At 33.8% G+C, this 20,236-nt stretch overlaps 1 protein-coding gene across 1 annotated transcript; it reads left to right on the top strand.

Annotated features, from left to right (window-relative positions):
- The first annotated feature begins 412 nt into the window (after positions 1 to 412).
- LOC123689097 (glutamine synthetase 2 cytoplasmic-like) lies at positions 413 to 16,369 on the top strand. Its single transcript, XM_045634207.1, has 8 exons — positions 413 to 475; positions 3,620 to 3,668; positions 9,517 to 9,723; positions 12,196 to 12,357; positions 12,756 to 12,969; positions 13,458 to 13,715; positions 15,125 to 15,264; positions 16,101 to 16,369. The coding sequence occupies exons 2-8, from the start codon at positions 3,638 to 3,640 to the stop codon at positions 16,253 to 16,255; spliced, it is 1,167 nt and encodes a 388-aa protein (XP_045490163.1). The 5' UTR covers positions 413 to 475; positions 3,620 to 3,637; the 3' UTR covers positions 16,256 to 16,369.
- Positions 16,370 to 20,236: the final 3,867 nt, after the last annotated feature.

The raw sequence follows: 20,236 nt of genomic DNA, 5'->3' as shown, positions 1-20,236 counted from the left end.
GAGTTATTTTCTATCATGCAAACGGGACTGCAAACTTGTTTGTTGGAGATTGGCTTCATTAGATCAAACATAATAATAGGGATGGCCAAACTCGATTCGAAACGAACATTATTAAATCGAATCATTATCGATTCTTTAAAAATCTTTTCTCAAAAGAACTTAGTCTTAAGTTATTTTTGATTTCAATTTCCAATAGGTAATTGAAATCAAAAAGAGTAAAAACTAATCCAATTTTTTCCTTGGAGAAACTGATTGTGGTCGGTAACGCAGAAGCCACGAATCGAATTGGAATCAGAAATAATATTGATTCACAAAAATATTATAAAGAATCGAAGTATTCTTAATTGATTCATCGAATAATCGATCCTATCGCCATCCCTATATAAGACTAATAAATACATTATAACTCACAGTGCGAGTTCGGCCAGTGAGAGGGACGCGCATCTATTTATAATTAGAGGATTAATTGTCTCAGGTATGCAATTATAAGATTTGTCACTTAGCACACGTTGTAAGATAATTTTGTAATATTTGCCTCTGCTCTATATTAAATTATAATAACAATATAAACGATTTGCCACTAAGAAAAATCTACTGTATACAGACGTAATGCTCTGTAGGGAAAATTTTCTCTAAAACTACTGAACTGATTTTGATTGTGTTTTTCGAATATTTTTTAATTGTAATGATACTCAATAGAGCGATGTTTCAAAACTCTAATGTTGCTAATAAAATGACATAAGACCAAACTTGGTTGTTGGTTCAGAGATAAATTGTATTCAGAAACTATAAATATATATCATTTGAAAGCTGACCTTGAATTATCTTATATATAAATGATATAGTATATGTTTTAATTTATTGTCTGAGATTTATGGAATTATATACGACATTTTAAACCTAATTATTATTTCTAAAATTGTCTTTCTCTCTCTTTTTATTAAAACAATCAAATATAATAAATTTTGTATTTTTAATGAATGTTGTATAATTACAACATTCATTAAAAATACAAAATTTTTAAACAGTTTGGTCCTCATGCGTATTAAAACTTTCCTCGCTCTAGGTAGCAAGTTAATTATGTGATATATTTCTCGTTTATAATATAACAGATGCATTTTGTTCATGATTTAGTTGTTTTATTGATACCTATTAATAAGCAGTGATCTGTCTTCTGTTTGACACGCTTCGATTTATGGTCAACTAGTGACCCGCCCCAGCTTCGCACGGGTGCAACGCTGATGAAAAGCAGGTTTTTATTATGTATGGTTATTTCCGTCGCTAGAAAGCTCCGATAATATACGCGTTCGATCGCTGCTAAATAAGCTGTAATGGGCTGTATAGATCTATATTAAATGAACAATGTATTCAAAGTATTTAATTGGTTAAGGATTAATGCTGTATTGGTTAAAATCGCTTCGAAAATGTGCCATTACTTGTCGTAAAAAGTAAATGACAAAAAAAAGTTAGTGTGGGTTATCCATAAGAGATAGACATATACCATCATGGATTTTTCTGTAGACCTTTTCAATGTGTACAATACTTAGTACATTATTTTGATAAAACTCGTAGGGTTCAGCCTGCGTTTGCAATATAAGCGGAAAAAGTGTAATTATTTACAACATCACATTAGAAACCTCAAAAATAACAGTACTTCTCCACTATTTAATGGATGTTATTATACGTATAAACCTTCCTCTTGAATCACTCTATCTATTAAAAAAACCGCATCAAAATCCGTTGCGTAGTTTCAAAGATTTAAGCATACAAAGGTACATAGGGACAGAGGATTATATTGGATACGCCATACTGCATAAATTACACCTATGGAAGTCTATGGAGGTAAGACGGTATACATCTGATTCTGATACCAGCGCAGGAGCTGGTGTTATGGCACATAAAATCCATTAATATTTAATGGGTTTAAACAAACAGTAATTTCAGTTTTATAGTATTGTTTATTAAGAATGTAGTTTTTTTCCAATTAGAACTCAAGATCTAAATGGAAAAATACTGATTAGTTCTAAATTATCGCGTAATTTATGCATATAGATCAAAGTACAGAAATAAAAAATAATTAATATTTGAGATTGAAAAATAGTTTGCGTTTGGTGTTCCACACATGTTTTTTGGCACAATTTTCTCAAATATTATTTTATTATTAGTATCTAGTAAATGTTTGCATAGTAAATTCGGGCGAGTTCATCGTACTAAATATTTTACGTTATTTTTGTATTAAATTTATGAAATGTACAGATGTGGTTATTTTATAAAATTCAGATATTTATTTGCGTAAGTAAAGTTCAATCAAACGAATGATGAATGATGAAATTGATAACTTGTGTCGCTATCTGCTTATTATCAATGTACATAAGCTTCGCGAGTCACCCCTAAGGTCGCGAGTTTGAGCCCCGGCTGGGCGCCAAAGTATTTATAAATAAGTGCGCGAAAGGCTATTTGATCGTATCAAACGTGTTATTGAGTAATGTTCAAAATTGTTTTGAGTACAATGACTTGTCAATTATTATCAAACATTTCATAATTAAAAACGTAAACGAATAATTTAATTTGCAACAGACAAATGTACTTATTTACAATATTCTTCAACGACATATTAATAATAATGATTAAAAATCGATAAATAATTTTTATTTAATTATTGTATACATCATCTTAAATAGAAATAAGTTGGTGTGGTGGAAACAAAAACTGGTCAGAGGTTTTCAGTCCACCAGGCTGTGGAACATATTTCAATAATTAACTTATATACATACTAAGGCCAGTGACATAATATTATATACAATATAACATTTTTACCATTAAACCATCAAAATTGCACGAACATCGTAATAAACCAATTGAAACATTATCAGTTATAAGATAGCCGATGCAAGAAACCTGTTCTAAACGAGAATTCTCATTCGAATACAGGATGTTCCAATATTGGAATATGAATTAAATGACGATGACGCCTGATTTTTGTTTTGTTTAATTTATAATTGTTTGATTTATGTAATATTTTTTTTTATTTAAATTAAATATTGTTTCTCGTTATATTAGTAAGAAGTGTAGCTGGTAGAAAGTTAATTAATTTTGGAATAATATAGTCTGTGGTTTTTTTCCCCATTTAAATTAATTTATTTGAGTAATAGAAATTTCGTTATCGTTTTTTTAATTTTCTACGTATTGAAAAGTGATAATGAGTTTTAATTATTTTAAGGTAATTTCCTATAAAGACCTCATTCCTGTAAGATCCTGTGACTGGATCGGATATGCATGAACTTTGTTTTCCCAGATTGTAGCTTTGTTCCTGCTTCTTGAATGTTATACCCAGCGGCTACTAGGCATGTAAATTGTAATATCTGGCGATACTTTATTATTATTATAAACTTACCAAAAAACAATCTTATACCCAGGCTTCTAGCCACATTGGACTTGTTTGATTTTCACAAAAACACACACACGCAATAATTAGTGAAGTTGGACAATTTAAGGCATTTTAAAATCGTTGTTTAGACAGGCGCATGCTAGTATTTTTTTTCATTAAATAAAGGTTACATTGGCTGACTTGCTGTTGGGTAAATTTTATAATGGGAAATTCAAATAAAAACTTTTGCAGGTCGTTCCGTTATCAATCATGGCAGAAGATTCAAAAGCGAAGGTGGAACGTAAGTACTTTCTTATTTTTTAATGGGGGTTGCAAATGGGCAGAAGGCGTGTTGCTAGAGGGCTCACCAGTGCGTTGCCAGCCAAGCATTTCCCCGTCTCCGATCTCCTATCCAAATATCATCGCTGAATTAAACATTGTTTATTATTAAATTCAAACCTTAAATTACATGATATTCAATTTAAAGACTAACAAATGCACTTGGAAAGTTGTTTGGATATATTTTCAGATCGACACCAACTGTAGTACGATTACAGATATTATCAGATCGCCTTTCGTCAGGTTCGCAGTGCGTCCAGTGAGAGGCAAAATAATTTCTACGTTTTTCTCATAAAGAATATTACAACATTCTCTTCCATAAGAAAATTTACAAACACAGTTTATTACAATAGTAAAAGAAGTATAACAGGAGGCAAGAATTTATTAAATAAAAATATAGCAATTCGATTTTTTTAACAGTTTAGTATCAATAAAAAATATAATGATTATATAATACAAAGAAACAATAATGAATAATTATAGATATGATTTAACAAATAACTCACAAACTTTACCATAGCTCACTCTTGGAACTTTTTTGTTCTATAAAAACAGAATAAAAATGTTCAGGGTTATTCCCATTAAATAAAATAGGTAGACAGTTTGATAGTATATTCCACCTTAAATCAAGCAACAAGGATAACATTTAGTATTGTCTTTTATTAACATAACTTTTACACATTTAAAGAAAAACACTTTTTAACGGATTATAGTTATGTATTTAATAATTTCGTAGTCACCGTGACCACGCACGCTGTAAACCACGCGAAACGTCGGTTTAAATTTAAAATTATGTACAAATAATTATAAGTTTAAATACAATAATACATAACTATAATCCGTTAAAAAGTGTTTTTCTTTAAAGGATAACATTACTGTTGTAAGTTTATTGTGTTTATCGACAACCATTATCTTGCACTGTCATGAAATTGTCTTGGGTGCGGTATCAGCTATCTACCTCTTAATTGCTTGACATTCTTATTTACTTACAATGTCCTCGTACTACTTTAGCCCTATGGAACTAAAACTTCCAAAACGAGGCCCTATAATACTATAGATATTGGATATTACGCGCGCATATAATACTATCGTGTGGTGAACAAAATATAATAAGGAAACAGATATGTCACATATCGGATCATCTTGCCTTTGCCATGAACAATGACAGAATCTTCAATTAATGTTGATTAAGTTTGCTCACGGTGCACAAAGAGCAAATCTTGCGGCAGACCGCGTAGGTATCCCACAAACTCTACTTAGAAACAAAAACAGTGCGGGCATACAAAGTACACATGTCAGAAGTAGTTTTACTTGGAAAATTCATTATTACTTAGGTAAAAGCCCAACAGATGAACATGTACCAGTATAATATGATCACTCCGTGTATTTGTATACCTATATTCACAATAAAATTTATTTATATAGTACCTAATGTTAATATAAATAAATAAAATATCTGCGTTAACTGCACAAGACGTTAAGCGACAGAATTTCCATCTAAAGTTCTAATATGTAACTACTTAGCGAATAAATCAACCAATAGCATGTATTTTTTCTCGATCTCCCATAATAATAATAATAATAATAGCCTTTATTTCCAAAAAACTTTACAATTTAGGGATGATAAAACGTCATTCAGTTAAGTTTTGGTTTGTCCACCATTGGACATAGGCCTCCTCCTTCCGGTTCCACTCGCGTCTGTCGCGGGCCAGGCGCGGCATATTCATTTATCATATCTCTTATTTTTTCAGTTATAATTTAGTTATTTCACTTTACCCCTGGTATTGTTGGTAACTTTTCGACACTGGTTTTAATTCGATGTATAATATTATTATATTGTTCTTGGATATTCTTAGATTTTTCAGTGTGTTGAACCGAAAAAAAAAATTTCTTAAGTGTTTCTTGTTCTAGTGGGTTCAGTTCAGTGTGTTCAGTGTAGTAAAGTGACTTTTAAAAGTGTCTTGTGCAAATCAAGTACTTTAATCTAACATCCTAAGCACTGTTTAAAATAAATCACAATATCATATGTGTTATATACGATTTATTTACGAGCTAAGTAATTAGTCGATTGGCACTTGCGACGAGTCGTCGGGAACATCGTGCACATTAAGGCTTCCGGATCGAATCCTGTCGCTTTCATAACTACAAAGCGAAGTTTACTTTTATTTTATTTTATTTTTTTACCACTAAACAACAATGGAAGACCAATTTCAAATGTTGTTTGAGAAAATGAGAATTGAAATGAAGGAACAGAATATAAAATTGGAAGAATCGTTAACTAATAAAATAATAAATAGAATTGATGAGAAATTAAAATCTGTCTTAGCAGAAAATGAAAACCTAAAATTAAAAGTCGCAACCTTAGAAAACGAAGTCGAACATTTAAGAAGAGAAAAAAAGGAAAACAATTTAGTCATTTTTAACTTGAAAGAGGAGGAATGTAGTAGTACCGAGTTATTGCAGAATGTCCAAAGGCAATGTCTGGCGGATTTAAATATAACACTCGAAAAAACAGAGGTAAACAAAATATACCGTATCGGAAAACCGACAAAACAGGAAGGAAAACCAAGGCCGATTTTAATATCCTTCGTTAATAGTTGGAAGAAACAGGAAATCTTAAAAAATAAGAGAAAGTTCAAGCAATTGTTTATTTCTGAAGACTTTTCCAAAGAAGTGTTAGAAAAAAGAAAATTATTGAAATTAAAATTAATAGAAGAACTAAAGAATGGTAAGATTGCATATTTAAAATACGACCAACTTATAGTCAAGGAAAATGTTTCTAACACAGACAAAAGGAAGAGAGAATTATCAGCTTCTCCACAAGCTGAACATATGGCTCAACCAAAAAAACAACAGGCACTTCATTCGTCTAAAACTAATCGAATAAGTGCTTTTGACATGATGAGGGCCAGATCGAACTCTCTTTCTAAACCTACTTCCTCTGATAAAAGATCATAGCAACCATGTGTTGGTACCCAGAAAACAAATAACATAATAAGAACAATCTCCCCCAATACGGCTGGTCCCCGTGGGGGCAGTAGACCACCACCCTCCACCGAAAAATAGAAAAACACTCTCGCCATATTCAAGGCACACGAATTTGTACAATGAATGTAAGGTCGCTCGCAGGCAACGGCCGTCAAGAGGAATTAGAACATGCTCTGCAAAACACAAAGTGGGATATTCTTGGCCTCTCTGATATTAGAAAAGAGGGAACACACATTATTGAATACGAAGACTACATCTTTTTATACACCGGAAAGAAAAGTGGAAGAAATGGTGTAGGATTTGTGGTTAAAAAGGAGTTGAAATCAAATATTGTAGATTTAGAGGTTCTATCAGACAGAGTAGCAAAACTTTAAATGTCCTTTAATGATTATAAGATTAACATAATTCAAGTCTATGCCCCCACAGCGAAGTCAAGCCAAGAAAACATAGATATTTTTATGATAGCTTAAATAATGTACTAGTAAATTCTCTGCCATACACATTTGTGCTTGGAGATTTTAACGCATAAATAGGCCGAGCCACTCCAGATGAAAAGTTGGTTATGGGTTTATGGGGAGACGGTAAGAGAAGCGAGCGAGGCAAACGACTTACTGACTTTTGTTTAGAAAAACAACTGTTTATTGTGAACTCTTATTTCAAGAAAAACACCAAAAATAAATGGACATGGTTATCACCAGATACTCGAATCGCTAATGAAATAGACTTTTTTATTATTAAAAGACCCTATCATCATACCGTCGAAAATATAGACATAATTAATACCACCCACCCAACAGACCACCGTATGGTTCGGGGAACCGTGAAAATTTCAGCAAAAGTAGAAAACAATTTAAAGGCAGACAATCAGGACTGAACCCACTAGAACAAGAAACACTTAAGAAATTTTTTTTTCGGTTCAACGATCTCCCATACTCTCTCTCAACCTTTCACTATAGCTCTAGTGCGACGTTCGCTCTATCTTACTCTCTCTCTCCTTCTCCTATCTTTCACTTGCTTGCCTCTCTACTCCCGCTCCATGGCTATTTGCTTCATGCTACGCTCACCCTTTCACACTCTCTCTCAAACGGCCTTAAACGCTCTATTTTTTAAAATTAACAGCACTGGGGACACTCTTTACACTGGCCGCAAGTATTTCTCGGGCAGATGTCGATGAGCACCGGAACAAACTTGTGTCTACTACGTGGAGTCTCTCACTGGGGCAGACTAAACCTAGTCCAATTTAACCCCAAAAAAACACAAGTTTGCGCGTTTTCCGCTTAAAAAGCACCCTATGTCGCTACTCCTCTTTTCGGAGGTTCTTTTGGAGGTTTTGGTGTTTGAAGGGAAGGGAACAAAACATTTTTTCGAGATTTGGAGGTTTTTGACTTATCGAGGTTTTACTTAACGAGGTTTCATTCAATTATCCTCCGATCCTCCGATCCTTGGCCTTTTTTTACGAATTGCATCTTCATTGAGTATTTATATTTGTAGGCTACAAAATTTACACCAATATAATGTATACAATAAATAAAATTTAATTCACATAACTGTATCGAAACGTTATCAAATTCTAAATTACAAATAAGAAAAGCAATCAAGTCCCTTGTTAATTTAATACTATTGAAGCAATAAATATATTACATAATGGTAATAGTTATCTAAAGGTCGGCTATCAACATACTTGTTTTACCACAAAAATACGCGAATGTAAATTTATGACATTGGCCAAACCTCCGTAGCCTTGTTTACTATCGCCATGTTCAAGGTCGGGAAACATCATAATACGGTATATCCTGCGTATAACGGATACATACTTCATAGATATTATACGTTATGACATATTATCTACCTCGGATGTCTTTAATGATAAATTAGCTTTATAAACTAATAACTAGTTATTTTATATTATTACTAGCGGATCCGACAGACGTTGTCCTGTCTACACGTCTTTAATTTCAAAATTTCAATTTTTAATAAGCCATTTTGATGAAAATTATTATTCAAATGTTATGACAATATCTAACGATCCAGCACATGATCACACACGATATAACACAATGATAACAAAACTTTTTTTAAATTTCGGGACAGACTAAAATTAAAATTCGAATATTATTTAAAATTTGACACTGCGATGGTAGCGCCGTCTGTCGGATCCAAAACATTCCAAAATCAACAGCAACTAATAAATTGAAAATTAATTAAAAAAACATTGTCCAGCGGACAAAATTGTGAATCTAAACCATTCCCAGATCCCCTTGAACACACTCAAAAAATTTCGTCTAAATCGGTCCAGTCGTTTAGGAGGAGTTCAGTCACATACACACGCAGACAAGAAATATATATATAGTTATTTTATATTATTATAATATAACTGGTTTACAGATTCGAGAAACCGATTTGCACTTTAACATTGAAAACACAAGTAAGGGTACAAAATTACAATTAATAAACACCTTTAGAGCAGTAGTGTTAAAATAATTTGTATGAAAATAATAATATTAAAATTTATTTCAACTTGTATTTGACATACAAGAGTCGTGCTCAGCGCTCTCAACTGTGACGCTAAGTTTGACTTCACGCCTACAAAATAACATCAATATCACGTCGATTCAATACTGAGAGTTTCTTTAGGCAATTATTGCAGCGCACGACGACTATGTACAACCCTTAAGTATTTCCGAACCAATTCGACTTAGGTTCATTGTGCGGGGGATCACTTAACATCAGGTGGGCGTTTCGCCCGGCTCCTCCTGTCATATTGCCTGCTCGTTTTTGCAATTTTTTCGAATACATAATTACTTTATATCATTCATTTACAGATAATCCAAAGATCCTATCTGGGCCTGTACTGATTAACTCACCCAATGCAGCCCTTTCAAAGAGTTTGCTGAGTCGTTATCAGAACATTGAGTTGTTTAGTAAAGATGATACTAGGCTCATTGCGACCTATGTGTGGATCGACGGGACTGGAGAACACATTCGGTGCAAGGACAGGACACTGAGCTTTTATCCTCGGGCTCCATCAGGTTAGTTTTGCTTGTGCAAGAGAGATGGGACTAGTGAGAATGTGCACTTTAACTATACACCCATTTTATTATAAAAATTTCTATCAGTCGATGTCTCTATAATCCTATGCGAGGAAGTTGCATGGATCTAGGTAACGCTGCGCCTTCTTAAATTCTCATGTCATTTCGAGTATCTGATAGTCTTCATTATAACATGTGATGTTTAAAAGCCAAAATAAAATAAATAAAAATCTACTGCCCGTCGTTCCCGTTGGTGAACATGATTAATTGTTCGCCAGCTCGTGTAGCCTTCTACGCTGTTCTGAATCAATACATGGATGTCGTGTTTCTGTACAAGAAAATACATTATAATATTTATAAATAATTTATTGCTAAAATGTCGATCCACTGCAGATCGATCTTTTAGCAAGCAATTCTAATAAATTTTTAACGACTTTTGCTTATCGCGTAACAGAATGTGTCGGGTTTACAATTAGCCTCAGATGAAAAATGACTCGGTGGACATTTTCAGCAACTCCACTCGAGACTTTTCTATTATTATTGCTTTCTGTTGCTTTGTAATTTCTGCCTAATTGCTATTTATGTATTTACATAGTATATTCGCGGATGCTTGGCGGACCAATGCGACTTCTACGACACAGAAAATCCTTATTGGGGGCTACTGATTGTAAGGAAATGGCATAGATCTGGTTAGCGCTGCGCCTTCTTAAGGATAATACTGAAATCAAAACATACTTTCATAAGTATTTGATTGTCTATATTTTGGCTTGTGATATTTGAGGACATAAATGAAAAAAAAAAGTATTATATCCCACTCACAGTTACTTCACATATTAGCATATTAAATTAATTTTTCACTGAAACCCTCCTAATTCGGTGTTTTTGAGTTAATCGCCGGATTCAAAATTTTACACTGTTTACTGAATACCGTTATTTCTGTATGATAAAATACACCGAGTGTGTAGATTATTGCGTGAATATTTTTTGTAATAGGAGGAAAAGGGCAGGAGGCTCACCTAATGATAAGTTATACCGCCGCGGCCGCCCATGGGCACTAGCCAGAAGGCACGCAAAGGCTCCTGCCCTTGACGTCCGATAATGAAACTCAGCTGCAGGTATTAGAACAACTCCTCTGAACACTCTCTTAATACTTTAACATTATTTTTTTTTAGATTACTCGGTAATCATTTGAATCAGCATATCATTTTCTGTACCCGAATTAATGCAATCGCGGAAGTGATTAATGACTATCCATTAATGAATTAGGCTCGTGTTTCGTGAGTATCATCAAATAAATTAGCCTCTAGAGGTGCGGCTTCACAAGTGATTTCATACATATGGTTTCATCTTTCATTACAGGACCATTGACTAGTTAACACTAGTATATAACTATCGTATGGGCTTCCTCGGCGTACGGACTATTCGAAACAAATATTTTTCTAGTACATCCTGAGCGTTTCAGATACGAGACATGAGAAATCCGGGATTCAAACGCGTCTATCAATTATTTATATCAAATCAAAATCAAAAATCATTTATTTATGTAGGTAAAACAATGCGCACTTATGAACGTCAAAGAAAAAATATACATTGAATGCTTCTATTTTTACGTTTACTGCCATTTCCAAATCAAGGGCGTAGAACGGAAGAGGAAAACTGGCATTAAACTCTCTCCTCTCCTATCGGCTTAGAGAGCAATTTCTGGTGGATATAATATTTATTAAACAACAAACTAAGATTGTAGCAACTATTAACATTTAAATCACAAACATACACAAAAAAACAACACTAAACAATACAACTAAATATAAGACTAACTCCTTCTTGCAGTATAGGAACTGACGTGAAGGAAACCTTTTGTCATTTCACTCTATGGACAATTAGTATGTAAATCTAATATAATGATTCAAATGTCCTGTTTTATTCTCTATTTTTCTTTTGCGCTTATTCTATCGCGCGATATGTTCAAGTATTTCTAATGTAGTTTCCCAAAACAAAAAAAGTCCACTTCTTGCTCACCTCATTGAATTTGACTTTGACATTGCGTCTTTATGCGTATTCTGTAATGTGTACTATGCAGAAAGTTTATGTTTTATGTTTGGATTGACCACCCCTGCATCATTTCATCACCGTAATAATTTAAATTTCAGCAGCAGCACCGTGAGCGGTCAAAGACTGACTGCTTCACGAGACACTTTCTTTTGCGAACTAGCGAATCGAAGAATCCACTCCCGGTGGAGCAATTCACTGCGAGATGCGACCTCCAATTGTTTAAAGAAAAAGGGCACCTCAAAGACCCCATTCAAATGGGTGTCCATAGGCTGCGATGACTACCCTTTTTGGGCGTCCCGTAGGATAGTTTGTCCCCCTATCCAATTAAAAAAAACTGTAAAACTACTGATATTTGCAAAGAGTTGTCGATAAAATTAAAGTGTTATATATAAATAAAAAATTTGACTGTTATATCTTCAGAATTACCAGTATGGAATTTCGATGGAAGCTCCACTGGACAAGCTGATAGAAAAAATGCAGATACTCACTTGGTGCCTCGAACCATTTACAAGGATCCCTTTAGGCGAGGACCGCACATTTTGGTCATGTGTGACACATATAAATACAATATGGCGCCTACAGGTAATTATTTGAATGTAAACCTTTTGATTATTATGTCACGAAGTGCCCATCCGGTTAGACGTACACGTATTTTTATACCAAATTTTATATTTTTTACCCTTATCAACGCCTATTTTTTAATATTGATATTAATAATAATTAAAAGCGCAAACCAAATGTTACCAATCATCGTACCTTTGCGACCAATAAATTGTAAAACGTCAGTTTAATAATTAATTAATATACATACACTTATAAAATGTAATATAATACTTTCGTTTCCGGTAATGTCCAAAAGGTCGACTACACTTATATTCTTTATAGGTAACAGAAGTGTCACCGAACTCAACTGGCGTCAGCATTATTTTATTCATACACATTACTTTACAATAATTTAAAAATGTAATATTATTAAACAGTAACAAATCATCGAGTAAACTGCCAAGCTGCCTATGATAAATGCACAACAGAGGAACCGTGGTTCGGGATTGAACAAGAGTACATTCTCCTGGACGCAGAACTGCGGCCCTTCGGTTGGCCTCCTGGCGACTGCCCTCCCCCTCAGGGGCCTTACTACTGCGGCGTCGGGGCCAACAAAGTCTTCGCAAGGGATCTCGTTCAAGCGCATTACTTGTAAATATTCAAAACATGGATTAACATTCGACACCTATTTTCACTTTATATATCCATTTAACACGTAAAACGTTGCTTAGGCAACTGCTATGCACGTCTAAAAGTTACCCGGCCTTAAATCCTCTATAAGTTTAAGCTTCCTGCATTTGTTTTATTGTTTAATGGCGAAACTGTCGTTAATTATTGGTGGTAATCTTTTTTAACTTTCTTATTTAAATAAAAACGCCACATGTAAGGTCCATTGCACAACCAGAACTTAAATCTAGAATTGAAAATCGCGAGCTTACGGTAAAAGTGTTATTTTTAAATAAAAGTGTAATATTCTATACCAGGATGCTGGGGTGTGTGATGCAGGACAGTCGTGAGAGTCATGATTGTCCTGGGTGGGGGAACTAGGCACGTGGTGCCTTGTCTGGGATAGAGGCTCTTCTAACCGTGTGTGGGCTTGTAATAAGCTATATAGAATGTGAAGCTACATAAACCTCTAGGTGTTGCCTTTATGCCGGTATCCCGCTCGCGGGTACCAACGCGGAAGCGATGCCTTCTCAATGGGAGTTCCAAGTGGGACCAGCGGTTGGTGTGAAAGCAGCGGACGACCTCTGGATGGCGCGTTTCATTCTTCATCGCTTGGCTGAAGAGTTCGGGATTATTGTGTCTTTTGATCCTAAACCTGTTGAGAACTGGAACGGATCCGGAGCGCACGTGAACTTTTCAACAAAGGCTATGCGAGCTAAAAACGGTATTGTGTAAGTATTTAAATGGGCAATGAGGGATCCTGGACAAAAGAAAATTGTTCGAGCTTATTGAGGTTCTCTTTAAACAGTCCTATTTTTTATATTGTTAAGTTGTGCAGTTACTGAAAATCTATTTTTCTTTTAATCGGAACGCTACCTATAAGTTTATTTTATCTCTCACAAGTCTCACAAGGACGTTTATTGGAGGTCAATGTATTATTTGATATTTGTATTTATTTAGTGGAATTCATAAATAAATAAAAGGTGTCTGTTTTGTTTATTAATAACGCTAATTTATATTGGAACTACTGACTGGTAATAAAATAGTGCACGAGATTACAACTATGCAACACTCTGCATCATGACAATAGAAGTACCGAAGGTCAATTAACACCAATTAGCAAGTACCTCTCGATATATGAGCAGTGTTGGCCTAATGGCTAGCGTGCGACTCTCATACCTGAGGTCGTAGGTTCGATCCCCGGCTGTGCACCAATAGCTTCATTCTATATGCGCATTTATCATTTGCTCGAACGGTGAAGGAAAACATCGTAAGGAAACCGACATGCAAAAAGTGACGACGTGTGTCAGCCACTGAAGGCTACTTGCTTATTAGATTTAAAATGATCATGAAACAGATTCAGAAATCTGAGGCCAAGACCTAAAGAGGTTGTAGCGCCACTGATTTTTTTTTATATCGTGTGTTTTGAGATACGAACAGTCGAGCAATGGGTTTTTTGCTTAGAAATCGGAGCCTGATTTGAGAAACGAGAAACTACAGTTTCTTCCAACTCAGTCTAGACCTTAGTCTGTTTGCTTGTTTTCCGTGTTTGAAGCATTTTTGATAAATTGGGTTCCTGTTTTATTGCTTTTTGTACAATTACAAAGCATTATCTCATTTATTTTTATAAAATGTGATATCATTTTCTTATTCAAAAACACTAAGAAAAAGTACTGAGCATGTGTTTTAGGTGCTGAAACGGATAAATGGCATTTCAGTTTATTGTAATGACTGAAATTACTTTGAACTTTGTCTGTTTAAGTATCAAATTAACGTAGTATAAGTGTTAATTCTCTGTGCCCAATAAAATTAAGTTGGTATAATTATAGATGTCTAGATTTAGTTTTCAGTTACGTGAAAATGTTAAACGACTTCTTGGTGCCAACTTCAAAATTTTCCTGGCTGAAACCAAAGAACATGTTTCCAACAGGACGGAGCAACGTCACACATGTCCAATACGTCTCTGCCCAATCCCTAGGAGAGGTGACAGAAATTACCCCCCACGCAGTCCTGATTTAACCTCTATGGATTTTTTCTTATAGGGTTAAAATAAATCTTAAGTCTACGACAATAATAAGCCGACCTCTCTGGCGCGTTAGTTCAGCTTAGCCAGGTTAAAAAGGCGAAAATTAAATTTCAGAGAAATCGAGAAGGCGATAGAAAAACTGTCTAAGGTGCACATGAAGCACATTCAAGTGTACGACCCTCGCGGAGGCAAAGACAACGAGCGCCGTCTCACTGGTCTGCATGAGACCGCCAGTATTAACAATTTTACTTCGGGTAAATTAATCAATAATTGGCCAATTGCTTATACATGTTGATGTTCTTTAAGTATCTGTAGCCCTGTCGCTTATCCCTTACCTATAAACGTACCTATCATTAAAAAGCGTTGTAAATAAATGAACGTGACAAAATACAGTTAACACTGGGTCGGGTCGCAAAACCGTTCCTTTGAACAATTCAAAAATAGGACCACGAATTTATACGTCTCAAAGTTATTGAGTTTAATGTAATATAAAACCGTTTCAATACAATTTAAACAGATAGAAAGGTATGCAAAAATAATTATGGACTTCACAAATCATAATAAATTACACAAAGGGGTAATACCGCGTTATATGGGGGACGAAAATCGCATTATAGGCGTTCCACGACGGAAGTCATACTTAGACCTGGCTGGTCTTGAACTTGGTTACGAAAGATTACCATAACTTTCGAACCAACCCTTAATACCTATTTCTGTAAATACAATAAAAATAAAGCCCGTTTATTTCCAATCTTATCAAATCTTAGATTTATTATATTTTTTTCTTGTGGGTCATTACCCACAAGAAAAAGAAAGAAAAAATCTAGAAGAAGCCATTGCTTCTTCTAGATTTTTCCAAATATCTCCAAGTTTTTTTCTTCCACGCCTCCCGCCAACGCTTCTATATCTTCTATCCACTTTTTTTAGGGCACCCTTCTCTCCTCCGACCTTTGTAACAATCCATATACATATTTTTTTATTTTTTTGTTTTTATCTGTAATTTTCACCTTTTATCTGTAAATATCTTGTTATAAGCTCCGCCCATTGCCACTTCTGTTTTAGGTTCTAATGCTATTTATAACTTCCTCAGGTGTTGCTAACAGGAGTTGTAGCATCAGGATACCCAGGAAGTGTGCTGAAGAATCGTGCGGCTACCTTGAAGACCGGCGACCCGCTTCCAATTGCGACCCTTACGCAGTCATAGATGCATTATTACGTACTTGTATTCTCAACGAGTCAGAGTAAAAAAAATCGACACTTGTCTAATTGCTATTTAAATACCAATTTAAAAGTATATGAGTAAAAAATACCTTGCTTTTGATCTGATTAAATGTCTTAAGTAACTCTTACTAAGCTACTCTAATGCCGAGATCTATAGAGCGCGCTTTGACTTAGCTCAAACTTTTTGTATTAGCTTAGTGTACACTTAGCATAAACTATGATTTGGTATTTATAGACATTTTAACGGTAAGATTAAGCTAAGCACAAGCTAAGACAGAAAATGACAAAATACAAAGTGATGTTTCATTTCACGGAATACCTTCTTTATTATTCTTTAAAAAAGTATAACAATAACAAATATTTAAACGTCTAAAACGGTACACATTTATTGATATCTATTTATTTTATTATTGCAATAACTAGAATTTTACAAGTTTACCTTTAGAAAAATTATTTAAAAGTTAAATGACATAATTACAGAGATGACAATAATTTTTTGTTATGTAGAATGGATCGCATTGTTATGACAACTTGTATTTACAATTAAAAATTTTCAATCGCTTTTTCACTTTTGCTGTTTCTGTTTGTGTGAGCTGTTACAAATGTTTAATTATACTTTAAAACAACGACTGGCTTTGACTTGGACCTGGACCTAGCTTTATCGAAAGTGACATAATGGAGAATATAGAGAGAGAGTTCTATCTTTAATAGAAAACATTGAAAGGGTAGGAACTGCAGCCGATATGAATCCCCGAATACCAAAAGTATATGTTCGGAACGAACACAACCAAAATGAAGCTAGGGCTACGGTCAAAATTGACAAATACCAGTAATATAAATATTGCTTATGCTGTACAGCATAATATATGTATAGAGAGATGGGATGCTTATGACGATGGCGATCTTGCTGATCAGACACCAGAAGTTGAAGAACACAAAAACAATGAAATATATCCTACCGGTCTAGCATTCCGGCAATCCGTGATTGCCCAATTAAACTACATTTTTGGTAATAAAGAAAATCAAACAAAACATATTGTATTTTAATCATTTATTTTCCGATTCTTTTTTTAACTGTAAAGCTTCTAATGATAATTTATTTTTTTGTTGAAGAATCTATTTCTAACTGATTTTTTAATTTTAAATGTTCCATTTCTATCTCATATTTTCTTTTGTTGTTGTCCAACTCTTGCCACAGCAATTTTTATTTAATGTCTTCAAATGAAGGTTTTTTTCTGCTTGCAGAATCACTTTAAGTGGTGACCTCAACACTGGTTTCCGTCAACCCAGCTTCTTCAGTCCAGTTGCGGCTTGTTCCCGGCTGATTTACATATTTAAATGTGGCATCTATAGTGGACGCTCTTGCCCTCTTTGGTCTCCAGCTTTCACTATTATTGTCATGATCAGTACCAGCTAAAAAAGTAAACAGTCTAATAAGTAAACATTTAGGAATGTCTTTTATTGGCTAAGATAACCATTAAATTTTTGCCGCGGGCTTATACCTAATTAGTGAATGAAGTGTATGAAGATCTTTGTATTTATCTTACAGCATATTGATATTTATAGATAGTGTAGATACTTACAGTATGTGACACGGTAGAGAAGATTAAATATCTAAGATATTAATATTTTTAGGCAAACGAAAATAACAGATTTGAAGCGAGAGTTGAAGTTAGTTTGAATTTTGTTGTCAACATATGTCACTGCTATGGGGCTGATACGACAAAATAAAAAGTCAAGTAAAAGATATGATGGCAAAGTAAATTTTGGGCCATTATTTTTGTTAGGCTTATAGTCAAAGTTTTTGGTAAGTCGTCGATTTCGTGGACTTGAGATAAAGCTAAGCCAACACTCCGAGAGATTCGTAGTTTGCTCTATAAATACCAAATATGACTTAACTCGATAGTTTAGTCTGAGCAAAGTGTAAGTGCGCTCTATAGATCTCGGCATAAGTGTGGCTTTAAATATGTTTTATATAGTGCATGTGGTTTTAAGTAGTAAGTAAATGTTTAAGAATACCGAGGCTTCTTAACACAAAAACAATACATGAAATCGAATTGTACTAGTAGAATATTATTAATTTCAAATATACCCAGTATTTGAAATGAATAAGATTCGACCTGCCAAAATGGCGTCGACGACTGACATATTATGTCAGATATAATGTCAATGGACTTGACAACACTATGGTAAACTTGTGTGCCATCAGCCATGGCCTCCTTCCTTTTAGTTGTAAGTTAATCTCTTAATTATTTTTTATCAATGTAACCAATAATCATAATAACCAATAAATAATTACAATTGAAAATAAAATCTTTATCATATACTTTACTATAATCTTTTACCGCCACGTGAGAGGGTTGATCCCTCTTTGTCCTCACAGACGTACGAAAATTAAACGACATTTTGGAGAATTAAAATCATTTATTCATTCAGGTAACACAATGTTCACTTATGAATGTCTAAAACGTTTTGAGTTCTAGTCTGAATGCTACAACAAATAAACAAATTAAACACAGTCTGAATTATATTTAACCTCAGTGGGAATCTTTATTTATTACTTAAAGAAAGGTAAAGACCAGACCCATACTGTACACAATTTGAAGAAGAAGACAGACAGATAAACACGCATAACATTTATTACAAACAAAACACACACACATAACCACACAAAATAACAATAATCAAAGAAAATAAATAAAAAGAGAAAGAAAATACACTATAAATACTTTAAAGATAAAATATTGATCGCTAGAATAATTTAGAGAATGAGTTGAGAATGTTTTAAATCTTTAAAATTTTCTTAAAAATTGAAACAACTTATAAACCTTCTAATGTTTTGTAATCCATGTGAATAGCTATTAAATCTACAATTAATCCGCAAGGTGGAAACTTGTGGAAGGGTCCCGTAGCGGATGCCTGATGTACTGAAATCTTCATGCTTGTGAGTTAGAAACAGGTCAAATCTCAATTTTTTTATAAAAAAATTAGAATTCCAATTTAAGGTATTATATTATTATAACCTCATAAATTTTTTATAAATGCTATCGTGTTTAATCGCCATCTAGCGGATAATGATGTCCCTATGTAGGGTGCTAGAGTGAAATATACACACAACATATATTATTTTTAATTATATTCAAAATTAACATTCGTATGAAACCCTAATATAAATGTTTAATATTATTTGTTTTATTTAATTATTTATTATGTTTATTATTTTTATATTTGATTTAATATATTTTATAGGTTGATAAATTTAAATATATTATAGATAAAAAAAAAGAAAATTTAAATATAATATTTTTTTAAACAACGACATCTATTAATAAAAGCCAAAAATACGTCTTATTTCTACAAAAAGCTGCTAGACATCATTTAAAAAGAAAGACATAGATGGCAACATTTTTTTTTCAAACTGTTGGAATGACTAATATTGTATTTTTAATAAATGTAGAAAATAACCCTTTTTTTCAAACTTATTTAACAACATTTAAATTTATTGCCGGCTAAAGAGCATTTTATGCGTATAAACAGTATATCCCATTGTAAAAATAATCACAGATGGCGACACAACCCTGCAATTAAATTGTAGTAACCTAAAATCTATCTAATTTTTGAAATAGAAATAGAAAAACATGTTTAGTTTGTTTATTGTGAGGGAGTGCTAGGGTGATAGCCATACATAAAGCACGGTTCCACCATTTTTAATAGAATTGGGAAATAATATTATGTTTATCCAGTAAATAGGGAATTAAACGGAAGGTCGTTGCGTTTGATTCCAGCGGAAACAAGTAGATTTTTTATATTACACCACTATGAGGAACCAGCTGCCCACTTCTTATTTTCGCTTATTTCCGAACCAATTCGACTTAGGGTCCTTCAAGAAAAGAGCGTACCAATTCTTTAAAGGTCGGCAACGCACTCCCGAGCCCTCTGGCATTGAGAGTGTCCATGCGCGGCGGTATCACTTAACATCATGTCATAACTTAACATCATCAGCCT

The sequence above is a fragment of the Pieris rapae genome, chromosome Z (genome assembly GCF_905147795.1).
Source record: "Pieris rapae chromosome Z, ilPieRapa1.1, whole genome shotgun sequence".
Classification (NCBI taxonomy): Eukaryota; Metazoa; Arthropoda; class Insecta; order Lepidoptera; family Pieridae; genus Pieris; species Pieris rapae.
The sequence above is the reverse complement of the archived record's forward strand: the minus strand, read 5'-3'. Positions and strand labels throughout refer to the sequence as shown.

Coding starts and splice junctions, on each gene's coding strand:
- LOC123689097 (XM_045634207.1), top strand. CDS start 3,638: ATGGCAGAAGATTCAAAAGCGAAGGTGGAAC. Junction 9,724..12,195: donor TTATCCTCGGGCTCCATCAG/GTTAGTTTTGCT, acceptor TTATATCTTCAG/AATTACCAGTATGGAATTTC. Junction 13,716..15,124: donor CGAGCTAAAAACGGTATTGT/GTAAGTATTTAA, acceptor ATTAAATTTCAG/AGAAATCGAGAAGGCGATAG.